The sequence below is a fragment of the Nelumbo nucifera genome, chromosome 5 (genome assembly GCF_055504915.1).
Source record: "Nelumbo nucifera cultivar China Antique chromosome 5, China Antique-T2T, whole genome shotgun sequence".
NCBI lineage: Eukaryota > Viridiplantae > Streptophyta > Magnoliopsida > Proteales > Nelumbonaceae > Nelumbo > Nelumbo nucifera.
The window spans coordinates 53300162-53323848 of record NC_142653.1 but is presented as its reverse complement, the minus strand read 5'-3'; the positions used below and the strand labels follow the sequence as shown (position 1 = coordinate 53323848).

Genomic DNA, 23687 nt, shown 5'->3' with positions numbered 1-23687 from the left:
CTAGAGATCTACACAAAAAAAAAAAGTATAATTGACCAAAAGTACAAACCAAAAATTAAGAAGTTGTCATTGCAAATACTGCCCCTTGAATTTCTTCTTCCATGTCTGTCTGCACCAATTTGGTTACAGGATGATACATAAATTAAAAGTTGGAGGAGCTATTTCCAAAACTCTTACATGAAACCATTTTAGGGATACAGAGATAAGACAAATAGTAATCTCTAGAAAGTTTAGGAACAAATTGTAGCATAGAAAAGTATCTTTTTTATCACTATCAGGGAAATAATTCACATAATTAAAGTGCTAAAAAGGAAAATGAACCAAAAAATATTGGTAGTACAAACCAGAATATTGGCACCAATGCTAGTTCCAACAGCAAATAGAGGGGCATCTGGATATTCATGATGAAGATACTCGATAACTTTTCGAATATCTTCCGTCCATCCCGCATTATAGAACCAATCAGACTGACCAATTAGTAAATTAGCATTAAGAAATTTTGCATTCATAAGTGAAATGAGAAGAAATGAAAAGAATCCACATAGAATTTTGCATTCGTAACTGAGATACCTTGCTGACAAACTAAAACCAAAAGTTGAGGCAGAAAAAAAGAATCCACGTAGAATTTCAGGGATTGATTGAACGAACAGAAATACACGAACAGAATTCAATGAAGTACTTAGGAATATTATAAAAGGAAGGACCTAAACATTTCCCAAATCTACACTAAAACAGAAATATTATGCATTAAACTAAAAAAATAGCTACAGAAATCAACATATGAAAAGAATTACACATGGGTCATAGTCGGGACCCGTGCCATGCATGGGTTTGTTAAGCAAAATTGAAGCCAAAGGTGCCCATGAAATTTAAGTAGAATTGTAGATGAACATGGGTCAAGTTCATCCTGAGCCACCCAACTTATGGATGGCTCAGTTAGTATGCCAACTGGTTGTGGCCACCATTGTGTAGTCCAATTAACCATAGAAAAAAAAAAGTTCCTGGGCTGGATTTGATAGTATACTAAAAGTTTTTAAGGCTGCCCTTGCCTGGCCCAGCACACACTACAAGCTAATATTTGATAGTATGTCTACAATCCTATCCATGTTAATTATAAAACAATGCCTTTCTACAACAAAATTTTTATTTAATTTTAGTCAATTATAGAAAAATATATAAAAAAATTAGCTATATATTAATATGTAATACTATATATCTATATAAAATTCGTTATCTGGCATATGTATATAACTTCCTAGTCAAGCTTAGGAGTTGCTTAGCCCAGACCAAGCACACATTATGTGTGGGCTTGGTGCGGGTCTAAGGTAGGCCAAGCCCAAAAGAAAATAGTTGCTTGAGCTAGGAAATTTGTAGGTCTAATCAAGCTGGGCTAGGTTACAAATGATCATCCATAAGTAAAAGGAGCCTTATGACATTTCCAATTGAGAAATTAGTATTTTTATTATTTTAATTGATTTTTATTACTTTAATATAAAATGCAAATGGTTTGTTTTATTACTTTTAATATTTTTTCTTTTTATTATTAATTTTAATTTTCTAATAATATTAGTCATTTTTAAATGGAACTCAAATGTACTTTAATTTTAATTTGTGAACTAATAACTTTTATTAATTTCTTAGTTTTAATAATTGCAAGATAAAAATTTCTTAAGTTTAATATTTTTTATTAACTTTAGTTATTAGATTTCAAAATTATAATTTTCCAATAATTAACCAATTAAACAGAATTGAATATAAAACAAATAAATGGAATTTGAACGAGAGTAAAATGTTGAATACAATAAGCTAATAATGGAAGAAGCCTGTAGAAATATGCTAAAATAGGTTAATGATGGAAGAGGTGGAACCTAGGTCTAAGAATTCTCTCTCTCTCTCCCCTAACAAATGCCCAAGAGGATAATAACTCTTGCCATTCAAAATTGTTGAAATGCCAACAATTAGTGGGACTCACTCATGGTTAGTTATTTTTTGTTCTCTCTCTCCTAACAAATGCCCAAGAGGATAATAACTCTTGGCATTCAAAATTGTTGAAATGCCAACAATTAGTGGCACTCACTCATGATTAGTTATTTTTTGTAATATGATGTGGAATAAAAAAATAAAATAATTCAAAAAAGGCTATATATATATACCAAAATATCCCTTCATGTCCAACTCGAGCATTATTCTTGGGTTATTTAAGTATTTATGATGTTTTTATCAACTAATTTTTAAACTTTTATTTGTTTGCAAGCCTAACTAGGCTTATGCCAAGTTTTGAATATATATATATAATCTATTTGTAATAAATTTATATACTATAATGTATTATATCAATTTAGATTATATATATATATATATTATTTATTTACAATATATATTATTAAAACAAAAAAAAAACCAAAGAATCGAGCAAAATAGTGCAATTGATTCGATTCGGTTTCAATTCAAAACAATGCAAAAAACAAAAGTGATCAATTTGATTTAAAAAATATGCCCATGGTCTGGTTAATCAAACCATGAGCAACCCTATTTAGGCCCAGGCTTGGCCCTAAAATTTGTGGGCCTAATGCAGGCCCAAGCCCAAGCCAGGATGAAATGACCACTCCTAAGCAAATTGCATTTGGTTTATTATTCATTTTCTCAAAGAAAAAAATAGAGAAAAAGAGAATGAATTTTAAGGAATTTAATGGAGTAATTAAGAGAGAGAATTAGTGGAGTGAGTTAGCAGATGATAGAGTTAATGGCATGATTAATGAGGAAAGATAATCAAAGGTGTTAATAAGAAAGAGAAGAGAGAGTTAATGATAGTTAATGAGGAAAAATGAAAGTGTTAAAGTTGATTGGCTACTTGTGTTATTTTGTTCAATTTTAAAAATTAAAAGTTAAAAAATATATACAAAATAGAGAAGGGTGGGGAAGCGATAAAGTATAGAATTGTATTAGCTTCAAATTTGTGTGATAGAAACATCAATCAATATACATGGGAGGAATACACTAGGAATATACAAAATAGTGAAGACACCATAGAGATACATCAGAATCTAAATCTCCATGAATATAATCTTATGGTGCATCCTAAATATCCTTAAATTTAATGTGTCTGACCACATTCTAGAATATGAGTACAAATACAAGAACAGTGCCATGTCTCTACAGTCAACAACCATGAAATCGATTCATCATATGCTAGTTGAATTTTGACAAGTACAAAAATAAGCAATTGAGGTCATGTTTATAAAGTGCTTCTAAGGGATCTAATCTCAAACTTATAAAAAGCTTATAACCAATAGCTATAGAGATCTTTGAAATTAGATGGAACTTACAGTTATTGAAATGCCACCTAATCCCCGATGGTTGCTAACTACAACATTCCATCCGTGACTTGCCATCACGAAGACAAGATGCTTTATATACTGTAACACATTATTATGATATTAAAAGAGAAAAGTTTAAAACATTTAATCCTATAGTATATGCGACAGATTCAAAATGACAAAATTGAATTAACATGAAGAAAAAAAATAAGGAATTGCAGTTCCTAGATTCTTATAGTCATGTCTTCATTCGAAATTTACATTCCACATGAACATTCCTTTGTGCTTTGTTCTGCATGTACAAGGTTACATAGGATCATCACAAAGATGGAGCAACAACAAATCCGCATTACATTATTAGCCCTAGAACCTATTTCTGTATCAAAAGTGGCAATAGCCTTGATGTGATAAGACATTATCACATTAAGAACTCTTCAATCTACAACATATGTAACACACATATAGGCAAAATTACCACTATATTATCATATTTACCCTAAAAACTAGCCATTTTTTAGTTGTTGGGAGGGTTATTTTAGTCATTATAAAGTCATTTATCACTTTACCTAAATACCCCCCGAAACTAACTGTTATATAGTTGTTGGGGAAGGGGGCAGTCTCCAACGGCTAGTCTACAGGCCTGTATGCTGGGCCACGTGCTGGGCCGTGCTAACCCATGGACCATGGGTGGCACGGCCCGCACTGTCGTGCCATGCCTTTCCCAGCCTGCGGACCTGAAACCCCAAACCCGGCACAGCCCATATGATTGTGTCATGCCATGGCACAGCCCGTGAACCATTGAGCCAGGCGGCTCAAAATAGTGCCAGACCGCAGGCAGCACGGCCCCATTTACACCTCTACCTTGATTGCTGAATCTTATTCCATCTCCGGTAATGTTGTGACCTGGGTTCTCCAGTTCAAAAGAAATTTGTTTGATTGGGAATTGGAAGATGCCTTGGGGCTGCTGGTAACTCTCCAAGATCAAAACATTGACATCACTTTGGAAGATGAATGGCGAATGGAAGTGGAGTAGGGATGGGTGCTTTTCAGTCAAATCAATGGCTCTCAAACTAACAGTTCAGATGCAGTGAATCCAAGTAAGCAGATTTGGAATTCAATCAGCCCTTCCAAAGTCAATTTCCTAGTCTGGACTATGGCTCTTAACAAATGTCTGTCCAGAGTTAATCTTGAAAGAAGAGGAATACAGCTGTCAGATGTCTCTTGTGGTCTGTGCGGACTGCAGACTGAATCTACAGATCATCTGTGGGGATTTACTGAGTCATGCCAAAATCTGTCAAAGACCTTTTATGTTGCTGGAAAATTAGGGGTTTGAAGGAAAAAAGGCAAGCTTCATTTGGAGTTTCTTCTCTTTTCTATTTGGGATGTGTGGTTTCCAACCATCAGCTCCAGCAGAAATATTCTCATTGTGGCCAAAGTTTAGAGGAAGTAAGAAAGCCAGGATTATTTGGAGTTGTGTTCCTTTTGCAGTATGTTGGTCTATTTGGAGGGAGAGAAACAGAAGAGTTTTCCAGAACAGGTCAAACAATATAGAATACATGGTAGCTACAGTGTCCAATCTGATACCAGAGTGGATTCTTGGTCTCCCAGATTTTGATCAAGTCTTGTAATGTAGAAGCCTTTTCAGTTTAATATTTTGAGCATGTACTAGAAGTATGTACTTGATGTATTTGGTGTGTCATCTACACAACCAAGGGTGTTAGGATGTAACCTTTTTCTTTTAATGAATTTTTATTGATTCTTCAAAAAAAAAAGACCATCCCTGCAGCTGTTCTCTGGTCCATTTGGACTGAGAGAAATAACATAAAATTCTGTAATAAAAAAAAAAAAAAAATTCCAGATGAGATTGTGCAGAGTGCAGTCAGTAAACTGGTCTCCGGAGTAGCTGTCAATCCAGTTTTCAATCATATGAATGTATTCCAGATTCTTAGGAATCAGTCATTTTGGCGTCTGTTACTGTTGTTGAGATCTGATCTGTCCATATTTGAGCAGACTTCTGTTGTATCTTCTTTCAATTTTCAATAAAACTACCTTACCTTTTCAAAAAAAAAATATATTGGATTCGGTCGGATTGAACCAATATCCAGTCCATTGATAGAATATAAGAATAGAGGTGTCAATGGAACAGGTTTGGGTTGGAACTAATCTAAATTAAAACAAATTTGAATAGATTGGACGATCCAGACATTGAATTGGACCAGTCCAAAATGGTCCAAGGTATTCATTGGAGTGGATTGGACCTGGGTCCATCTGCAATGGACTCCTATTGGACCGGATCAGAGTGGACCAATATCTGACCCATTGACAGCCCTAGGTAGCACCTCTTCCCCTTCAGGAACTTTCATCTTATTACAAAGTAGCCTCTCAATATAGATATTCCCAGTTTACCCCTTTTCTAGCCAAAGAGTCAGCCACACTGTTTGCTGCCCTGTGTCCATGACCAAACTGCTCACTGATCTCTTGCTATAATTAAAGCCTGTCTTAGAGTGCACTTGTGCTGCCATGTTCCTTTTGAGCTGTTACTCAACCAGCTGATTACTACCTTCAAATCTCCTTCAACCTTTGAATTATACAGGTTTACTCTCTTGCAGATTTTAAGCCCTTAAAGAACTGATTTCAGCTCTTCTTCTCCTATAGGCCAGAATAAATAACAATAAAATCAGTTGACATATTTCTTATGCAGCCATCAAAATTAAGTTAAAAGACCTAGAAGTAGGTCTCCACTCCCATACAACTCTGACTTTTAAGGCTAGAGTCAGCTATTACTTGCCAACCCTTATAATATCTTCTTTTGAAAAGGGTTAAAAATCTCCAATGTCCTCACCCAGCTCACCACCATAAATAATACATTCACAATGACTTCCTCATTTATTCTTCTTTCATAAAAATTCTGTTGCGTCGCTCTTCTCAAACCAAACACAGCAGCTGCCCTTAAACACCTCATAGGATTTTCCTGTAGAGAAAAAGGATTTTAAATCAACAGGTGGTGACCGTACAACCCAATAAGGAGAAGTATATTCCCAAACACCAGAAGCAAAAATGCAGAAGATTAGTAGGTGAGGTGTAATCTCCCAAATTGCTTTTCAAAGAAGGCAAGAGGTTGGAGGAACAATTTGGTCTCCCTTTCTATAACATTTCACAATAGTTAACTTTCACATGGTAAACTTCCCAACAAAATGTCCTAATTTTAAAGGGGTAGGCCCCAACCAAAGAGATTTTAAAGGAAAGGGATTGTAAGGCAGAGAAGAGGAAACAAGAGAGAAGGAAGCACAAGAAAATACACCAATTGGAGAAACAGCAGAAATTCAAGAATCAGAACAAGATGTATTGAAAGAAAAGGAGTTTAAGTTAAAAGATCCGTAACTTGATTAATGTCATCCTCCCTAATATCTCTTCTAAGTCCTAAATCCCAAGAAATAGACTCCTCCCCAGAAGCCAAAACTGAAATAAGCTTGGCCTTTATTCATTAATAAAATGTTGTACATTACATTCTCAAAAAAAAATGGAAATGGAATAGAAGGTTGGTTAGCAGTCTTTCAAAGGATTCTGCCTCCACCAAATATCTTCCCACATACAGGACAGCTGTTGTGGAATTCCCATATTCAATAGGTCTTGAAATCATCATCATCATCCAGGACTTATCCCAAATTATAGGTCTTCAAAATATAGCACTATATATCCATTACTGCTCCTAAAGAGCCTCCAATCCCTGATTTCCATGATTACAAAAAGCTGCAACTATCAAAATTCATCTTGATAAGGTTTTGTTGAAAGGAAATTGTAATTAGAGGTGAGGACTAAAAAGGAGGCACAAGAGAACAAACCAGATTTGCATGGGGTCCAAATTCTTTTTTCACTTTGAGAGTCATCCAAGGAAAGACAATTTAAAGATAAGTTTAGAGACATGAACAATTTCATTCTCCCTTAACCGTCTTCTGAAATCCAGGTTCCAATCAAGACCATGTTCTCAAACATAAATGCATTGGGAAACCATATTCTTTGTGGTTTACCAAAGAATATATTCTATGAAAGATATCCTTCAAAGGTTGGTTTCAGTTGGCAAATGAGGACTGTAATCAGTCGAATTCTTGATGTAAATTCAATGAGAAAAAATACCAGAAAAGAAGAAAGAAGAGAGAAGAGAGAGATGAGAGAAAGAGTGTTGGCATATTGAGTTTCCACCCTACTCAACTAATTATAATAGCATCAAAATATAAGACGGAAATTACACAAATGCCCCTACTGCTTACATAAGCAAATAACTAACAAAACTAACATTGCTAACAGCAAATATAAAGCAGCAAATAACTAACAACAGTAGTAGGGGCCACAATAAATAAAATAACAGCACTAATTATTGCTCTACATCTCTACACTCCCCCTCAAGTTGGGAATAGATATTTATCATTCCCAACCTGCATAAATCTGTTTCCAACTTAGTCCTTGTAACTGCCTTGGTGAAGAGATCAATAAGTTGCATATAGGATACAATATATGGAAGACACACTTCTTGAGAGGCAACTCTCTCTCTAATAAAGTGTCAATCCACCTCAATATGTTTAGTTCTACCATGCTGTACCAGATTATAGACAATGTTAATAGCAGCCTCATTATCACAATACAGCATTAGGGGCTTCTCATAAGCAATTCCCAATTCCTCAAACAAGGACCTCAACCATAATGCTTCAGCCACACCATGTGCCATAAATCTGTATTCTACTTCAGCACTGGAACGTGCTACAACATTTTGTTTCTTACTCCTCCAAGAAACATGGTTGCCTCTTGCAAAGGCACAATACCCAGAAGTAGACCTCCTATCATCAACACACCCAGCCCAATCAGCATTTATGTAGACTTTTATCTACATGTGACCATTATTTCTGAAGAGTATGCGTCTTCCTGGACATCTCTTCAGGTAAACAAGGATCCTCTCAACTGCAAAAAGGTGAGTGGTTTTGGGGGAATGCATGTACTACCTAACTACACTGACTGCATAAAAAATGTCTATTCAGGTGAGGCAAAGATAAAGTAGCTTCCTAGCAGCAGTGGGTACCACAATAAATAAAATAACAGTAATATAACAACACTAATTATTGCTCTACATCTCTACAGTTTCCTTACCAAAGGTTTGACCAAAATTTGGTTCTATCACCAATAAAAACTTCATACTGAATGTGTTGACAAAAGGATTAGGTGAGAGGGATGAAAGCTCTCCAAGGTCGATGCATGAGTAGCCCTAGTATGCAAACTTACATCCCAGCCATTAGTCATGAGACCATGAAGCTACTAAATGTTAAGTTAATACAAAGCATAACCTAGAAAATCCACGTTTGCTAGATATGTCAATGGAAGATAAAACAATAATGGTGCACATACTAAATGGTTGCACCACCCTTTAATCACCTAGTGGATGCTTGGTACCATGGGTTTTTATGACATAATATTTGAAATTAAATAGTAGAAGTTGTTGATAACTTATTTTGATGTAGACTTTGTGAAGAAATGTAAAAGACACTGAAAGGTTTCAGCAAGAGAGCAAAAGAGAGAGAAGAAGAAAAGAGAGTGGGATGAAGCCAGAATTGAATAGTTCTGGCTGCCAACCCCTCATTGATTTATATACTTAAAATAAAAGAATTGAAGATTACAAGAATGCCATTAGTAGATAGGCTACTTTAAGTAGCTGAACAGTCATCTTAAAAAAACATAAACTAATGGGCCTAATGCCCAATAACTTCCTAACTTAACAACTTAATAATAAAAATAAACGATTGGGCCCAATAACTTGAAATTGTCCCAACTTAACTCCCCCTCAAGTTGGGAGTAAATGTCACACATTCCCAACTTGCGTAGATCATGCTCCAGTTTGTTCCTTGCAACACCCTTTGTGAGAACATCAGCAAGCTGCAAATCAAAAGCAATGCATGGAAGACAAACTTCCCCTGAAGTCACCCTTTCTCTTATGAAATGTCTGTCCACTTCAATGTGCGTTGTCCTGTCATGCTGAACTGGGTTGTGGGCAATGTTAATTGCTGCTTGATTATCACAGTACAGCATCATAGGTTCTTCTGCCTCAACACCAATCTCTCCTAACAAGGAGCGGATCTAGAGAAGCTCTAAAACTCCATGTGCCATGGCTCTGTATTCAACTCCTGCACTTGACCTTGCCACAACTATTTGTTTCTTACTTTTCCACGATACTAGATTACCCCTAACAAGAGTGCAAACTCCTGATGTAGATCTCCTATCATCAAGGCATCCTGCTCAGCATCTATATAAGCCTCTAGCTTCAACTGTCCATGGTCAGCAAATAGTATGCCTCTGCATGGGTGTCCCTTCAGATAAGAATCCTGTCAACAACTTCCCAATGCTGGACTCGTGGGGCATGCATGTATTAACTCACCACACTCATTGCATAGGAGATATCTGGTCTTGTCATACATAAATATAGCAGCCGCCCCACAAGTCTCTGATATCTCCCAATGTCCTTCGCCAGCTCACCTTCAGATGCATTAATTCTGTGATTCTGATCAATAGGAGTACTGGCTGCCTTTGTTCCAAGTTTCCCTGTTTCTTGTAAAAGGTCCAGAACATACTTCCTCTGAGAAATAAAAATTCCATGTTTTGATCTTGCAATCTCAATGCCCAAGAAATACCTCAGCTCCCCAAGATCCTTAATTTCAAATTCTCTATGTAGGTTCTTATTCAAACTATCAATCTCACTTAGGTCATTTCTTGTGATTACAATATCATCCACATATAGAATCAGGACTGACACCAAAGACCCCCTTCGCTTCACAAACAAAGTATGGTCTAATTGAGTCTAAGTGTAGCCAAAAGCAATCAGGGTTTTCTTGAACCTGTCAAACCATACTCTAGGAGACTGTTTTAAACCATAAAGTGACTTCTTCAGTCTGCATACCTTCCCCTTTTCAGCATCACTGTAGAAACTAGCAGGAAGATCCATGTATACTTCTTGCAAATCCCCATTCATAAAAGCATTTTTTACATCAAGTTGGAACAGGGGCCAAGAGTATGTGGCAGTAAGAGAGAGAAAGATCCGAACAGAAGTCATCTTTGCAACTGGTGCAAAGGTCTCTAAGTAATCAATGCCATAGGTTTAAGTGTACCCTTTGCAACCAGCCTAGCCTTATACCTTTCTATACTTTTTTTTTGATAAATTTATACCTTTCTATACTTCCATCTGCCTTGTATTTAACTGTATAAACCCATCTGCATCCAACAGTCTCTTTTCCCTCTGGTAGATCCACAATCTCCCATGTCTAATTCTTAATTAAGGTTTCCATCTCTTCCTGCATAGTTGTCTTCCACTCAAGTTTGGAGAGAGTCTCACTAACACCCTTGGGTATAGACACAGAGTCAAGAGAAGAAAGGAAAGCACGATAAGAAGGAAAAAGTCCACTGTAGGATAGGTACTATGAGATACAATGAGCAATACACTTTCTCTTCCCTTTTCTGAGTGCAATAGGAAGGTCCAGGTCATCTGTAATGGGATTAGTAGAATCAATAGGAACTGAAACATTAGAGGGATCAAGATGAATACCTGAATCCATGTTAGCTAAATCTGGAGTCTCCAAGGAACCGATAGGAAGTGATGTGAGTTCTTCTACAGTGGAATCAACCTCCCTATGAAGTCGTTGTCGTGAGTAACACTGAGAAACAGGACACAAAAGAGGTGGTAAGATAAGTGACATAGGAGGATCAGACACAAGAGTAGACACAACAACTGGAACTGGAAGAGGAATAGACTACTTACCCACTTCCCCAAAACACTCCCCCTGAGAAGGACCCTTTAAGAAAAAGGATGTGGACTCAAAAAAGGTGACATCCATAGTAACATACCTACTCCCAGAGACTGGATCATAACAGTAGTATGCTTTCTAATTTTCTGCATACCCAAGAAAAACACACTTCTTTGCCTTTGGATCGAGCTTTGAGCGATGAGGACCAAGAACATGTGCAAAGCAAACACACCCAAAAACCCTGAGAGGAATGTGGAACATCTCCTCCTCAAGAAAAAGGAGGCAATGTTTTAAAAGCGCAAGGCGCAAAAAAAAGTGCAAGGGCCAATTTGCGCCTGAGGCGCAAAGCACAAGGCAAGGCGCACGCCTTTTTAAGAAAGGCGCAAAATTACAAAAAAGGAAGCTAAAAATAAAAAAAAAAAAGTCAGAAAATTCCAAAAAAAAAATGCCAAAAAAATTTTAAAAATGCAAAAATATTGAAAAATATTAAACATAATGTTAATAAAAATATAAACTTAAATTTTAAAATAAATGATTTAAAAAACCTATTATCTAAAATTAAAATACATAAACATAACATGTAAAGTGTATTCAAATGAAAATTTAAAAATAAAAGCAAACATATAAAGCATTTTCAAGCATGTAAAACCCGCAATCTCTTTTTTTCCTTAATTGCATTGTTTCAAGTAGTTAATGTGATCTAAAACATATTGCATTCTTAATTCTATGAGTCGCCTTTGTAGCACACCCCTCGAGGCAAGCACGAACAAGTCTATGTTAGGGTCTGAAATTCTTATTTCTCACATAAAAAATAATGATTGTACAACTTTCATTGCCTTTAAAGAAGATATTTTATTGCAATGAATGAATGAACATAAGCAAATTAGGAGTTCTCGGAACTTCGGTTGTTCATTCATTCATTGCAATAAAATATCTTCTGAAAAGGCAATGAAAGCTGTAAAATCATTATTTTTTATGTGAGAAGTAAGAATTTCAGACCCTAACATAGACTTGTTTGGGCTTGCCTCGAAGGGCGTGGTCGGGGATCCGGGGGCGAAGCCCCCGGCCCAGCCGTTAGACTCAAAAAACAGCAAAAAGAGCAAAATTTTAAAAAGGCGCACGCCTGGGCTGAGGCGCAAGGCGTATCAGGCACACCAGGCGTGCACCTTTTGAAAGAGGTGTGCCTAAGACCTGGGCGAGGGGCATACTCCAAAATGTGCCTCGCCTGTGCGCCTAGGCGCGCCTTTTAAATCACTGGTTGAATGGGGTGCTAAATCCAAGTATACGAGAGGGCACCCTATTAATCAGGAAAACTACATCACCCCAAAACCGAACTGGAACAGAAGATGTGATCATCATGCTTCTTGCAATCTCAACAATGTGTCTATTCTTCCTCTTTGCAACACCATTCTACTGTGGACTATAAGAACAACTGCTCTAATGGATAGCTCCATACTCTAACAGATACGAAGCAAGGTTCTTTTCAAAATATTCCCTAGCATTGTTTAATATGAACACCTTCACTCGTACCCCAAACTGTGTTAGCACCATCTTATGAAATTGCCGAACTAAGGATGGTACCTCATCATGGGATCTCATTAAGTAAATCCAAGAATACCGAGAAAAACCATCCACAAATAAAAGGAAATATCGGTAGCCACCCATAGAAGGAACATGGTATGGTCCCCACACATCAGTATGAATAATATCAAAAACAAATGAACACATTTTATTACTAGCTTTAAAGGAATGTCTACAATGTTTTCCAAGCTGACAACCATCACACTCTAAACTAGACAAATTAACAGACTCAAATAGCTTTGGAAATAAGAAACGCAAAGAAGAAAAAGACAAATGACCCAAACGATTATGCGCATAATCCGACTCACAGACTCTGACTCAATATCCCTGCTAACATGATGACTTTGATGATGAGGAAGCGCATCCAGTAGGTAGATTCCATTCACTTCACGACCACTCCCAATCGTCCTTTTTGAATCCAGATCTTGCAAAATACAATGGCCATGAGAAAAAATCACTGAGCAATTCGAGTTCTTAGTCAAACTACTAACAGATAACAAGTTAGTACTCAATCTGGGAACATAAAGAACAGAGGGTAGGGAAATGGAAACAGCAATCTTGACAGACCCCTTCCCAGCAATAGGAACATGAGATCCATCGGCTGTGGAGACTCTGTCTCTACCAGAACAGAGTTGGTAAGAAGAAAAAATAGTGGAACTATGGGTCATGTGCTCTGAGGCTCCAGAATCTATAATCCAAGGAGGTCCCCCCTTTACCTGTAATAGAAACATAGTTTGCAGTGGCATGTGAACTACCTATATGAGCAAAGGAAGTAGAATGTCCACCACCAGAACCACCTGTACCTAGTTGTCCACCTGTTACTGGATTGGGGCTGACTATATCTCGCTGATTTAGGAACTGCCCGTATCTCTCAAGTTCGGCCCTCACTGCAGCAACTGCAATAGACTCCAAAGTAGCTGAAGAAGGGGGGCCACGTATGTCACTAGTGGCTGCCATGTTAGCATTTCCCTTCTTGTTTTTAAGTCTATTCGGCACAAGATGAGGATGAAGCTTCCAGAAAGTATCTCTTGTGTGTTTAGGCTTCTTACAATAGTCACAAACCAAATCCTTCTTATCTTCCTTCCTAATTTCACTGCCACCCCGGTCTCCACTCTGTTTAGGTTTCACAGTCTGACCATACCTGATTGTTCAAAACCAGAATTCTTCATCATCACATTCCTCCTACTCTCTTCCCTTGATACAAAGGCATATGCCTGAGAGTAACACTGTCCCTGGAAAGGATATGTTGCCTTGCCATATCATATTCGGGATTAAGACCAGCAAGAAATTCAAAGACCCTATACTTTTCAAAGAGCTTCTGGTAGGCAGCTACATCCTTAGTGGTTTCCCAAACAACTGTCTCCAGATGGTCAATCTCCTGCCACAGGGTTTTAAGGGCTGAAAAATAAACAGCAATAGGTCTATCTCCCTGCTTGGTAGCAATAATCTGATTCTTCAACTGATAGGTCCTAGCAACATTTTCACTCTATGAGTAGGTTTCTGCAACCCCATTCCATATTTCTTTAACTGTATTTTCCCACAAAAAATTTTTACTTATATGAGGCAGCATTGAATTGCACAGCCAAGTCATTACCATATAATTCTCCTATACCCACCGGGAGCTGTTAGTCTCAGGTTTCACATACTCACCAGTGATATACCCCAACTTCCCACAAGCACCAATGGCCATCTTTGCAGATTGTGACCATTCTAAATAGTTTGTACCATCTAACTTAACTGTAGTGATGGTCCCAGCCCCGAAAAGATCTCCGACACCTCCTCCCACTAGTCTCATTTCACTCACGGGTTTGTTTTCAGCTCCATTACCCTCTATAATTCCCAAACAAGGGTTAAAAGATCACTTTAAGATGAAAGAATATGAAATAAATCCCTTCAGGTACCACAGACACCCTTCTGGTACCCCAGATGATACTCCCACAAAAGATTCCCTTTCTACGGAACGGGAGAAGAAAGAGAAGTGGCAGTCGCTCTCTCCAAAGACCTCCATAAAAGGTAGGACTTGAACCACCCTCTTCAGAAAACTCCAAGGAACCCTAAAAAATTAGGGCGCCACTTCCTAGGTCAAAACTAAAGAGTCCAACAAAAACATGACTCTCCCCCTTTCTCTAGTTCTTCCTGAATTTGATGGGAAACCCTAGACCAGCCACAAGGTAAAACAGATCCACCAAAAAATCCAAAAATTGGGCTTACCTAAGGTCTTCGATCAGCCTCTCATATCACCATGCAGTCGGCCGATCTAGGGCTGCATGATAGAGCAGCTCAAGAAACCTTCGGCCTGCTCTGATACCAAGTAGAAGTTGCTGATAACTGATTCCGATGTAGACTTAGTGAAGAATAGTAAAAGACACTGAAAGGTTTCAGCAAGAGAGCAAAAGAGAGAGAGAAGAAGAAGACAAAGTGGGATGAAGCCAGAATTGAATAGTTCTGGCCGCCAACCCCTCATTGATTTATATACTTAAAATAAAAGAATTGAAGATTACAAGAATGCCCTTAGTAGGGTGGCTACTTTAAGTAGCTGAACAGTCACAACTTAAAAAACATAAACTAATGGGCCTAAAGCTCAATAACTTCCTAACTTAACAACTTAAAAATAAAAATAAAGGATTGGGCCCAATAACTTGAAATTGGTCCAACTCAACATAAATCATGACATAATCAAGAAGTTTTGGCACAATCAAAGTGCCACATAGGAACAATTAGGTGCCACATAGAACAATCAAAGTGGGAATGCCTACCCCCTAATACAAAAAACATCTTCCAATACCCCCATGCAAAATGTGATATGGCCATTTCAAGCAAGTTAAACATGCCTAACCAAATTCAATTTTTAAACATTAAAGTAAAATCACCTATGTGGTGCTTATGTGAAACCAAAACAAAAACATAACACCACAGTTCCCAATACCGCCCTAGTACTTAAATTCATAATCTTCAAAATTTGTAGGGCAGTGGGGCACCTAAAGAAATTTTCAGTATTGGTTCACTTTTACCAGAAGTATTTGCCAATCATCCCATAATGAAAGATCTGAATGTCAGCATAATGACCACAAGAAATAGGAACTTTCCTCTTCCCCTTTAAATGAAATATGGCATAGAAGAGCCAAATGAAATATCATCATTTAATTATCAAGTTAAAATCCCTGCAAGTTAAAATTATCTTTTCTTTCAATGATTCAAGTGGTTTGCTGAGTCACTACTAAGAACTTCAGGCAAGGTCATCAAAACTGTCATAAAGTCCAAATAGTAATATCATAGATTTACCAACAATCTTTAGAGACAAGATTTTCTTTATTTTTTTGACAAGTAAAAGAAAAAAAAATCATTAAAAGGAAAAAAAAGGAATATAAGCTGGGAGGTGATAAGGCATCACCAAACAACAACAAGAAAATAAACTACGTAACTTCAAATGTCCATATTACAATTTGTAATCCCACCCCCTCCCATAAGCTTTCCCCAACATTATCTCACTCGACCTGAAAAAACTCTGGAAAGATCAAAATCCAATTCTTCTAAAGAATTACCAACCACCGCCACCTGCTTGACCAGCATTCAATTCTTGTCTTCAAAAAGTCTTCTCTTCCTTTCCATCCAAATAAGCCAGCAAATAGCAAATGAAAGACAGCTGCAGATTATAATGGCCAACTTCCTTCCTCTGATTCTTGGCCCTGATAGAAAGATTCAAGGATAGCAATCTCGTTCCAGCTCAACCTCCAGTACCTTCCTATCTATTTCTTCCAAAAACCCCTTCACTCCTCTCCAACCTCGTCCCTGTCACTTTCTTCTCCTTCCATTTACCTCCCCCCTCCCTAATAACTTTTTTCTATTGTTTTCTTCCCTTCTGTTCCTTTCAAACTGCTCGATTGCCCTTCTAAACACACTCTCCCCTCCCAAAAACAAAAATAAATAAATAAACCAAGAGACTTACCCACCTCCACCTTTCTCTCCACAAGCTTCTCAATTTCTATGCTCTTCTCCCCTAAACCTCCCTCTTTTGAGACCTCCTCCCCTCTAGGCCCACACCAGCCTCGCTTCCCTCCTGAATCCTTTTTCCTAATACCTCCAACTCACTCACCCCCCTCCTGTCCCCAATTTCTTTAAAATCTTGAATGTTTATTCTTCTTTTTCTAATGTAGACCCTTTCCTGTGGTTCATCACTTTCTTCCAGATTGTTAAACTTTCTCTTTCTTTTATTTCCCTTCTCACCATCCTCTTCAGCTTCGATTACCTCCTCCCTTATCCTGTCAACCTCTTCCAATGTTTTTGAATCAAATAGTGGATTCAAACTTCCTCATTATTCAGACAGTCAGCAATGTCTAAAGTTCTTGACCCCAACTCAACAATCTCCTTTCTTCTTATCATCACTGAGTAGTCCACCTGGTTGGTGTTATCTTTCTCCTTATCCTTATCTTCCCTCCTTGCATTCCTCAACACTCTGTTCCCGCCAACAAAATCAGGTTCCTCATGCAGTTCCGCAGTCGGTGAGAGGATCTAAATTGAAGAAATACCAACCTGTCGTCCTGTCCATGAACACAACTGCGATCTTGAGAACCCATCGCCTCTTCATATGTTGACTTTCCTCTCAGCTGCTGATTGATTTATTATGCAAAGAAAGTCCAGGTCCTTTCTTTGCATAAGACTAAAATAAAAAGTACTTGACCTATATTCTGTCAAATGGTTAGTAGATAGACTTCAAAAAAAATGGTTAGTAGATAGTGACTCAGTGGACAAACTAGTTTTCACCAGTAACTATTTTTGCATTATACCCTATGAAGATTTTAACTTCTTTTTGATTGGCAACAAGAAATACATCATCAGAATGGGTGATTAGAAAAGGGCTTGGCAATTAGCAAGTATAGGAGGCACCCCCCAAATATCACATCACCTTATAGAACAGCATGTTGACTCTCCCTCTACTTAGCGTAAATTGAAGTTACAACAATGCCCTTGTTGGCAGCTGTACATATAGAACAAGATAAAAGAGAAAAACTGAATATGGTATGCTACAATATAGTGTATGTTACCATATAGAGCTAATTCAAAAAACAATTAGAAACACACATGCAAAGAAGATATGATGTAAAAGAAAAGACTTACAGATGAAGCAGAATCACTTGTCAATCCAGGGATCACTACCAGAATAGGGGTTTTATCATCTTTAGAAATGGTGGTATTCATGTGGGAAGCCCCTCTCGTAACTGTAGAGTAAGCATATTCAGGAATTAGAAAAAAAAAAAAAATACCAGTTTACAATAGTTATTGTAGACTCAGTGAAGTTATTGTTCTTCTACCAGATTATAAATATTGGGACCCCATATAGTTGGGATAAAGCTTAGATGATGATGATGATGAGTTGATGGCATTTACAAAGTTTAGTTAAACATAAACCTGTTCCACATGAAAGTTACTCCTATGTATGTCTATGATTATTAAATTTTATATTGAGTAAAGTGTTTTGGAAAGAAAATAAAAAAGTATCCAGCAAATTTAGTAATATAAAATTTAACGATCATACACATGCATAGGACTATCTTTCTTGCAGAAGAGGTTCAACTGTAACTAAACTTTGTAGATATCATCATCATCATCTAAGCCTTATCCCAACTATATGGAATCAGTTACATGAATCCTGTTTCACCACATTGTTCTTTTTAATTCCATATCCATTGTTAAATTATGAGTGCTTAAATCATTTCTTACTACTTCAGGCAATGTGTATTTTGGTCTGTCCCTAGCAGCCTATCCCTTCTAGCCCTTTCAACTTGCAATAGATCAATTCTTCTTATAGTTGCTGTAGATGGAATTCCATGCACATGACCAAAGTACCAAACCATCTTAGTTTACTTCTCTCATTTTATCACCTATTGGAGGTACTCTAAGGTTCCTTCAAAGACTTCATTTCTGACCCTAAACATTGTAAATGTCATGGCTTAAAATCCAATTGATATCTTGATATTTTTTCCATATCTAATGCAGATATACTAAAAATATGTTGATCTCAGATGATCATTGAATGAAAGTATATTGATAAGAAAATGTGTTCCTGAAAACAGATAATAAATCCTTTATATTTCTAAGATTCTGAGCATAATCATAAATGTTCAAACCCAAATATGGGGAGAAAACAACCTAAGAAGGAAAATAATACATGGAACGTGTTATTAAAACAAAAGGTCAATTTACAAATGTAGATTACAACAAATAGAATCATACTTTTAAATGGAAAAAAAAAATGCCTCTGCCACTTGAGATCCATTTGGCAGTTAGATACATGCAAATATTTGATGAAAATAAAAAATACCTAACTTACCATCAGAATGCATCAGCCAATCCAAAGCTACAGTTCCACCATCAGGTGTATGGAATAGCTGCCTGAAAAAAAATATAATAATCATACTTATATAAGAATAATGAATTAGAATTTCAAGACACTTCCTTTAGTAATGCTAATAAACAGTATCTTCTGCAACTTTAGGGTTTTTGAACCCACAAACATGGTGGAACCCATTGAAAAAACACAAAGCATTACAAGAACAATCAGACATATCCTTCAGGAGTCCTTGGTCTGTAGGGCAAAGAAGACTTAAAAGAGTTGCATGAAGCTCACTAGCATTCCTCCACTACTTTTGAATGATATGCAAAAGAAGACATCACATATGACAGGACATCACATAACTATTATTGCATACAAACAAGCAACTTGAGATGCCAATTCAGAAAAGAGACTTGAGTATACATATAAAGAAGTTAAAGTTGTTTTTCTTTATATCAAAAACAACAGAATATATTATTACCACATAAAGATTGTACAAATAAAATAGTGTGTAATTTCTCCCTTCACAAGACATAAAAGGAGAGAACAGACACACAGACTTATAAAATGAGATAACCTTATTCTGCCAAAATCAGCCCATTTCATATGAAAAAAAAAAAAACTTCGAAAACAAAAAAATAGAAAAAGACACTCTCCTACTTGCCAGCTTGAGATTTTACCATCTGAAAATGCAATGGCTCCTCCCCATAAAATAAAAGAAGAAACAATACTCCAAACTAGAGAGCTGAAAACATCCTATGGAATAATTGTGTGTAAAGGAATTATGCGCTTCCAGTCAGCTTTTCTTCAAGGTTGGTGATGGCTCAACAATCAAAATCTGGGAAGACGAATGATTGGGTATGGGAAAGCTTCGTCAGTTTTGTCCTAGACTGTAAAGATTGGGGATGAAAAATAGCTCTGTTGCGGAAACTTTTGAGATTATTCAAGGTAGAGCTGTGTGGTGCCCAAAGTTCAGGAGATCTCTCTTTGATTGGGAAATTCAAGAGTGTGTATCTACTTGCAAGACTTCAATCATCTGAAACTCAGGTGGAAAGGAAGGACTCAATATGATGGAAAGAGTCTCAAAATGGTCTATTCTCAATCAAATCTTTTTACAAGGCTTTGTCAAGGCCTAATGGAGGAAACCCAGAGATAAGAGGAATTTACGGAAACCCTGTTCCTCCAAGGGTGGAAGCTTTTGCATGGTTAGTAGCATTAGACAGCATGTTGACATTAAATCATCTTTAAAACAGAGGTTTTCACTTAGCCAGCAAGTGCTATCTTTGTGAGAATGTTTATCATTTGTTTGTCGAATGCCCCTACTCAAAGTTCTTATGGGGTTTCTTCTTTAGTCTACTCAAGACTAATTGAAGGGTTCTCAGTTTGACAGAAGAGATATTTTCCAAGTGGCTAAGTGTAAGTGGAAATGTCAAGGCAAAGATTGTTTGGAGCTACATTCCTTTTGTTGTTTGTTGGGAATTATGGAAAGAAAGAAATAGGAGAATATTTTAAGAGAAGGATCAAGCAAGGGAACGTATCACCTTACTATGCGGTAAAAGGATAATGGATTGGGTGTTTCATTCTCCCAGAGTTTGAAGGAGTCAAAAAAGAAGACCTTGGTTCTAGTTTTTGAAACTCTGGATTTAGCTTAATGTTTCTCATGGTGTTGGATTTTGTGCTTTTTTCTTTTTCCATTCAATGTCCTCTTTTGTTTTTGTTCTCTGCTATGGTTTGTAGCTAATGGTGATACCTCATCACTACTTGATGAACCTTTTTTTCCTCTATTAATAAATTTCTTTTGTATTTATTACCAAGAAAACTCCCTAATCTAGGGTCCAAATGAAGTAGAAGGCTAAGATAGAAACTAACCCTCCCCCCGGCACACACACACACACACACTAAAAATAATAGTTCTCTTTCATGTTTTCTTTACTTTTAGGCCTTGTTCATTTTCCGGGAAGTAGGAGCAAATAAGTTGGTAGGTCCCACGGAAAAGAAATAAACCCACATTCATATTTCAGTATCAATGGGTCCCGCGGAAAAGAACAACCAAGTGGCTCATTTACCTAGGGAAGTAATACTCTCCTCGAACTTGGGTAAATTACTTAACCATGCGCACCGAAAATCACTAATACATGATGGGACAATATTGTCCCTTCAATAATGCCACTTTTTTGGATAAATTGGCCATTGACTCACTGTACACCTTTGCCTGGGGAATAAAACACTTCTTATCCAGGTAAGTATTTCCCAAGAAACACTTGCCCAAATAAGTGCATTTGCCCAAGTAAGTCATTTACCAAGACGGAAAGAAACTTTATTGCTAAATAATAAACATTGTCAATAGTCAACATCGATTGTAACAAGATTTGGTATTGAATTTAGATATGCTGCAATAAACTACCAGTCACTTGCTTAAAGCAAACTCTGCAACTTTATTAGTAGCATCTCATATTTACTCATAAACACAATACAACCCTTACAGAAGATGGTGAATATGCTTGAAGAGGACCTATTCATAATTTGTAGGCAGAATTTTTTCCCCATCAATTTGATCTTATCTCATAGCAAAATTTTCAACTCTACCTGCATGCAAGGTTTTCCATCAGAACAGGGTACAACTTTCAATCTTGACTTTCAAGGACATGGTGTGTATTTCTTTTTTGTTTGGTCTCTCCACACTTTTACTTATTTTGGTCATTCCATAAAATTATTTTGGGTGCAAATTCCAATAAGAACCACCAATCTTGCACTGTATAGTTGATATCGAGAAAGGGAACTTATTCTGAATCATGGTCCCATTCTAAAACATGAAAACCTTTGTTGACACTGGTACTCCAATGCCTCGTTGTGGTAAAAGCTGCATTAATCTAATTCTTTGCTCTGTCAATGTCTCTTGATTGTTTAATTTGTCTACATTATTGGCATAGCTCCATTATTACAACTCTCTTCTTCCACCATGTTCACCTCATGTGCAGTTATCCCTGTTCTTCTTGTGAACAAGCAGAGATGGAGACAAAAGTAGCAAGGACAATTTTGCCTTGATATAAAACCAGTGTAAAACAAGTGGGAGATGTTGACAATGGGAGTGGACTGCTTCAACCAAAAGCACACAACAAAAGTGAATTATTACATATGAGAAAACAAGATTCTTACTGCTACTTCAAGGCAGACCTTTAGAAGGAAAGGTTTACCACTTCGAAGCATCGCTCTACAAAATGTCTTTGCATTTTATGCCTTAAGAGAAGCACTATAATTGGTATATAGATTAAGGTGCAATGAAGCTTAGAGTTTTATGTAGACATCAATTGTCGATTCCAATAGATATTTTCATCAGAGGCAAAGGTGAAAAAGCAAAAAGTAGCTATTTCAACAAGAATATAGGATTCCCTGCAATCTCAAGCTTGAACTCGGTATGGAACAAAATACCCATATTATCTAAAGTTTCTTTCATCTATTCTTCTTCTCTCATATAGCTGAGGCATCCCATTTCAGTCTAATATTCTGAAGGAAAATATAATATGTGTTAACAGACACTTTGAAGTCGACCATCAAACACAATGTACAAAACCATCTTCTATCCATCTCCAGGAACAACATTTCTGAGAACAATAATCCCATAATCGAATAGAACACAAAAAAAAAAAAAAAAATGTAGCTATAAAATCAACTCTTCCTACATGGTTGGTATATCGAAAACAGTAACGACAGTTAAATAGATGGATTGACATTCACCTTCTGTAGCTGAAAAAGGGAGGCCTTCCAAAGAAGTTCAGAAAAGCAGTCTGAAAATGTGGACTTGAAAGCCATGGCGTAGCCAAATACCTGTACAAATTGAGACATTAAAGACTTAACTAACAACCAATTTCGACGAATCCGAGTTTCAACCCCAAAACCAAAACTCAAATACAGAAACCAATCCAATTACAAAGAATTACCTTCCGTGAAGAATCCGGCACTTGGAAACAACACCTTCATAGATCTCCGAGAACGAATTGAACGTCAAGGACACAGGATCCCCTCTAAAACCATGCAGGAGATCTCTAACAAAATGAAACTCCAAGAAATTATACAAAAATACCACCAAAACGAATAGAGATCCCAATACATAGTACAAAATCGGTATCAGCGACGCCGCTTGCAGCAGAAGTTCCAAGGCGGAAACAGGGACCTCTTTTGAATTCCTGAACTCCATAGCCACCTCGAAAGATCACCAGAACTCAAAACATGAAAATCCCAGATTTCTAATTTGTTGGGTCTGGTTACCCACTTGGTTCGATCTCGCAGGAGTTGGTTGAGCTAAGAATGAATTTTTGGGGCCCAGAACGACCACGAGGCACGAGAAGAAGCTGGAAAAAAACGATGTCGGATGTTGTGAACTTGTAAGTTGTAATATAAAACAAAGAAAAAAAAGAAGACTTTTGGGCGCCAGATTAAACAGATTTATGACATCCACTCCAGCATCGGGGTTGACGTGGGCGTCAGATTAAACACCTTTTTTTCTGACATGTGATCTGAATAATCTCTGCCGTTTATTGAGTCAAATATATACGTTTAATTTAATATTTGCCTTGAATTTTAGGAAATATACGATGAATACTTATTTTTACACTACTAATTAAACACATGCTTTCCAAGTGATAAATTTCTTTATATTAATTAATTTTAAATATATAATAG

General features: G+C 36.9%; 1 protein-coding gene across 2 annotated transcripts in view; it reads right to left on the bottom strand.

The window, feature by feature from the left end:
• The window catches only part of LOC104596738 (alpha/beta-Hydrolases superfamily protein), a 53910-nt gene extending 30489 nt beyond the window's left edge, over window positions 1-23421 (bottom strand). For both annotated transcript variants that reach the window (XM_010258019.2, XM_088887653.1), the window contains exons 1-6: window positions 22946-23421; window positions 22743-22832; window positions 19005-19066; window positions 17792-17892; window positions 3327-3416; window positions 345-467 (exon numbers count right to left, since the gene is read on the bottom strand). In XM_010258019.2, the coding sequence (XP_010256321.1) occupies window positions 345-467; window positions 3327-3416; window positions 17792-17892; window positions 19005-19066; window positions 22743-22832; window positions 22946-23202 (723 nt within the window). In that variant the 5' untranslated portion in view covers window positions 23203-23421. The remainder of the gene's footprint in view (window positions 1-344; window positions 468-3326; window positions 3417-17791; window positions 17893-19004; window positions 19067-22742; window positions 22833-22945) is intronic.
• Window positions 23422-23687: the final 266 nt, after the last annotated feature.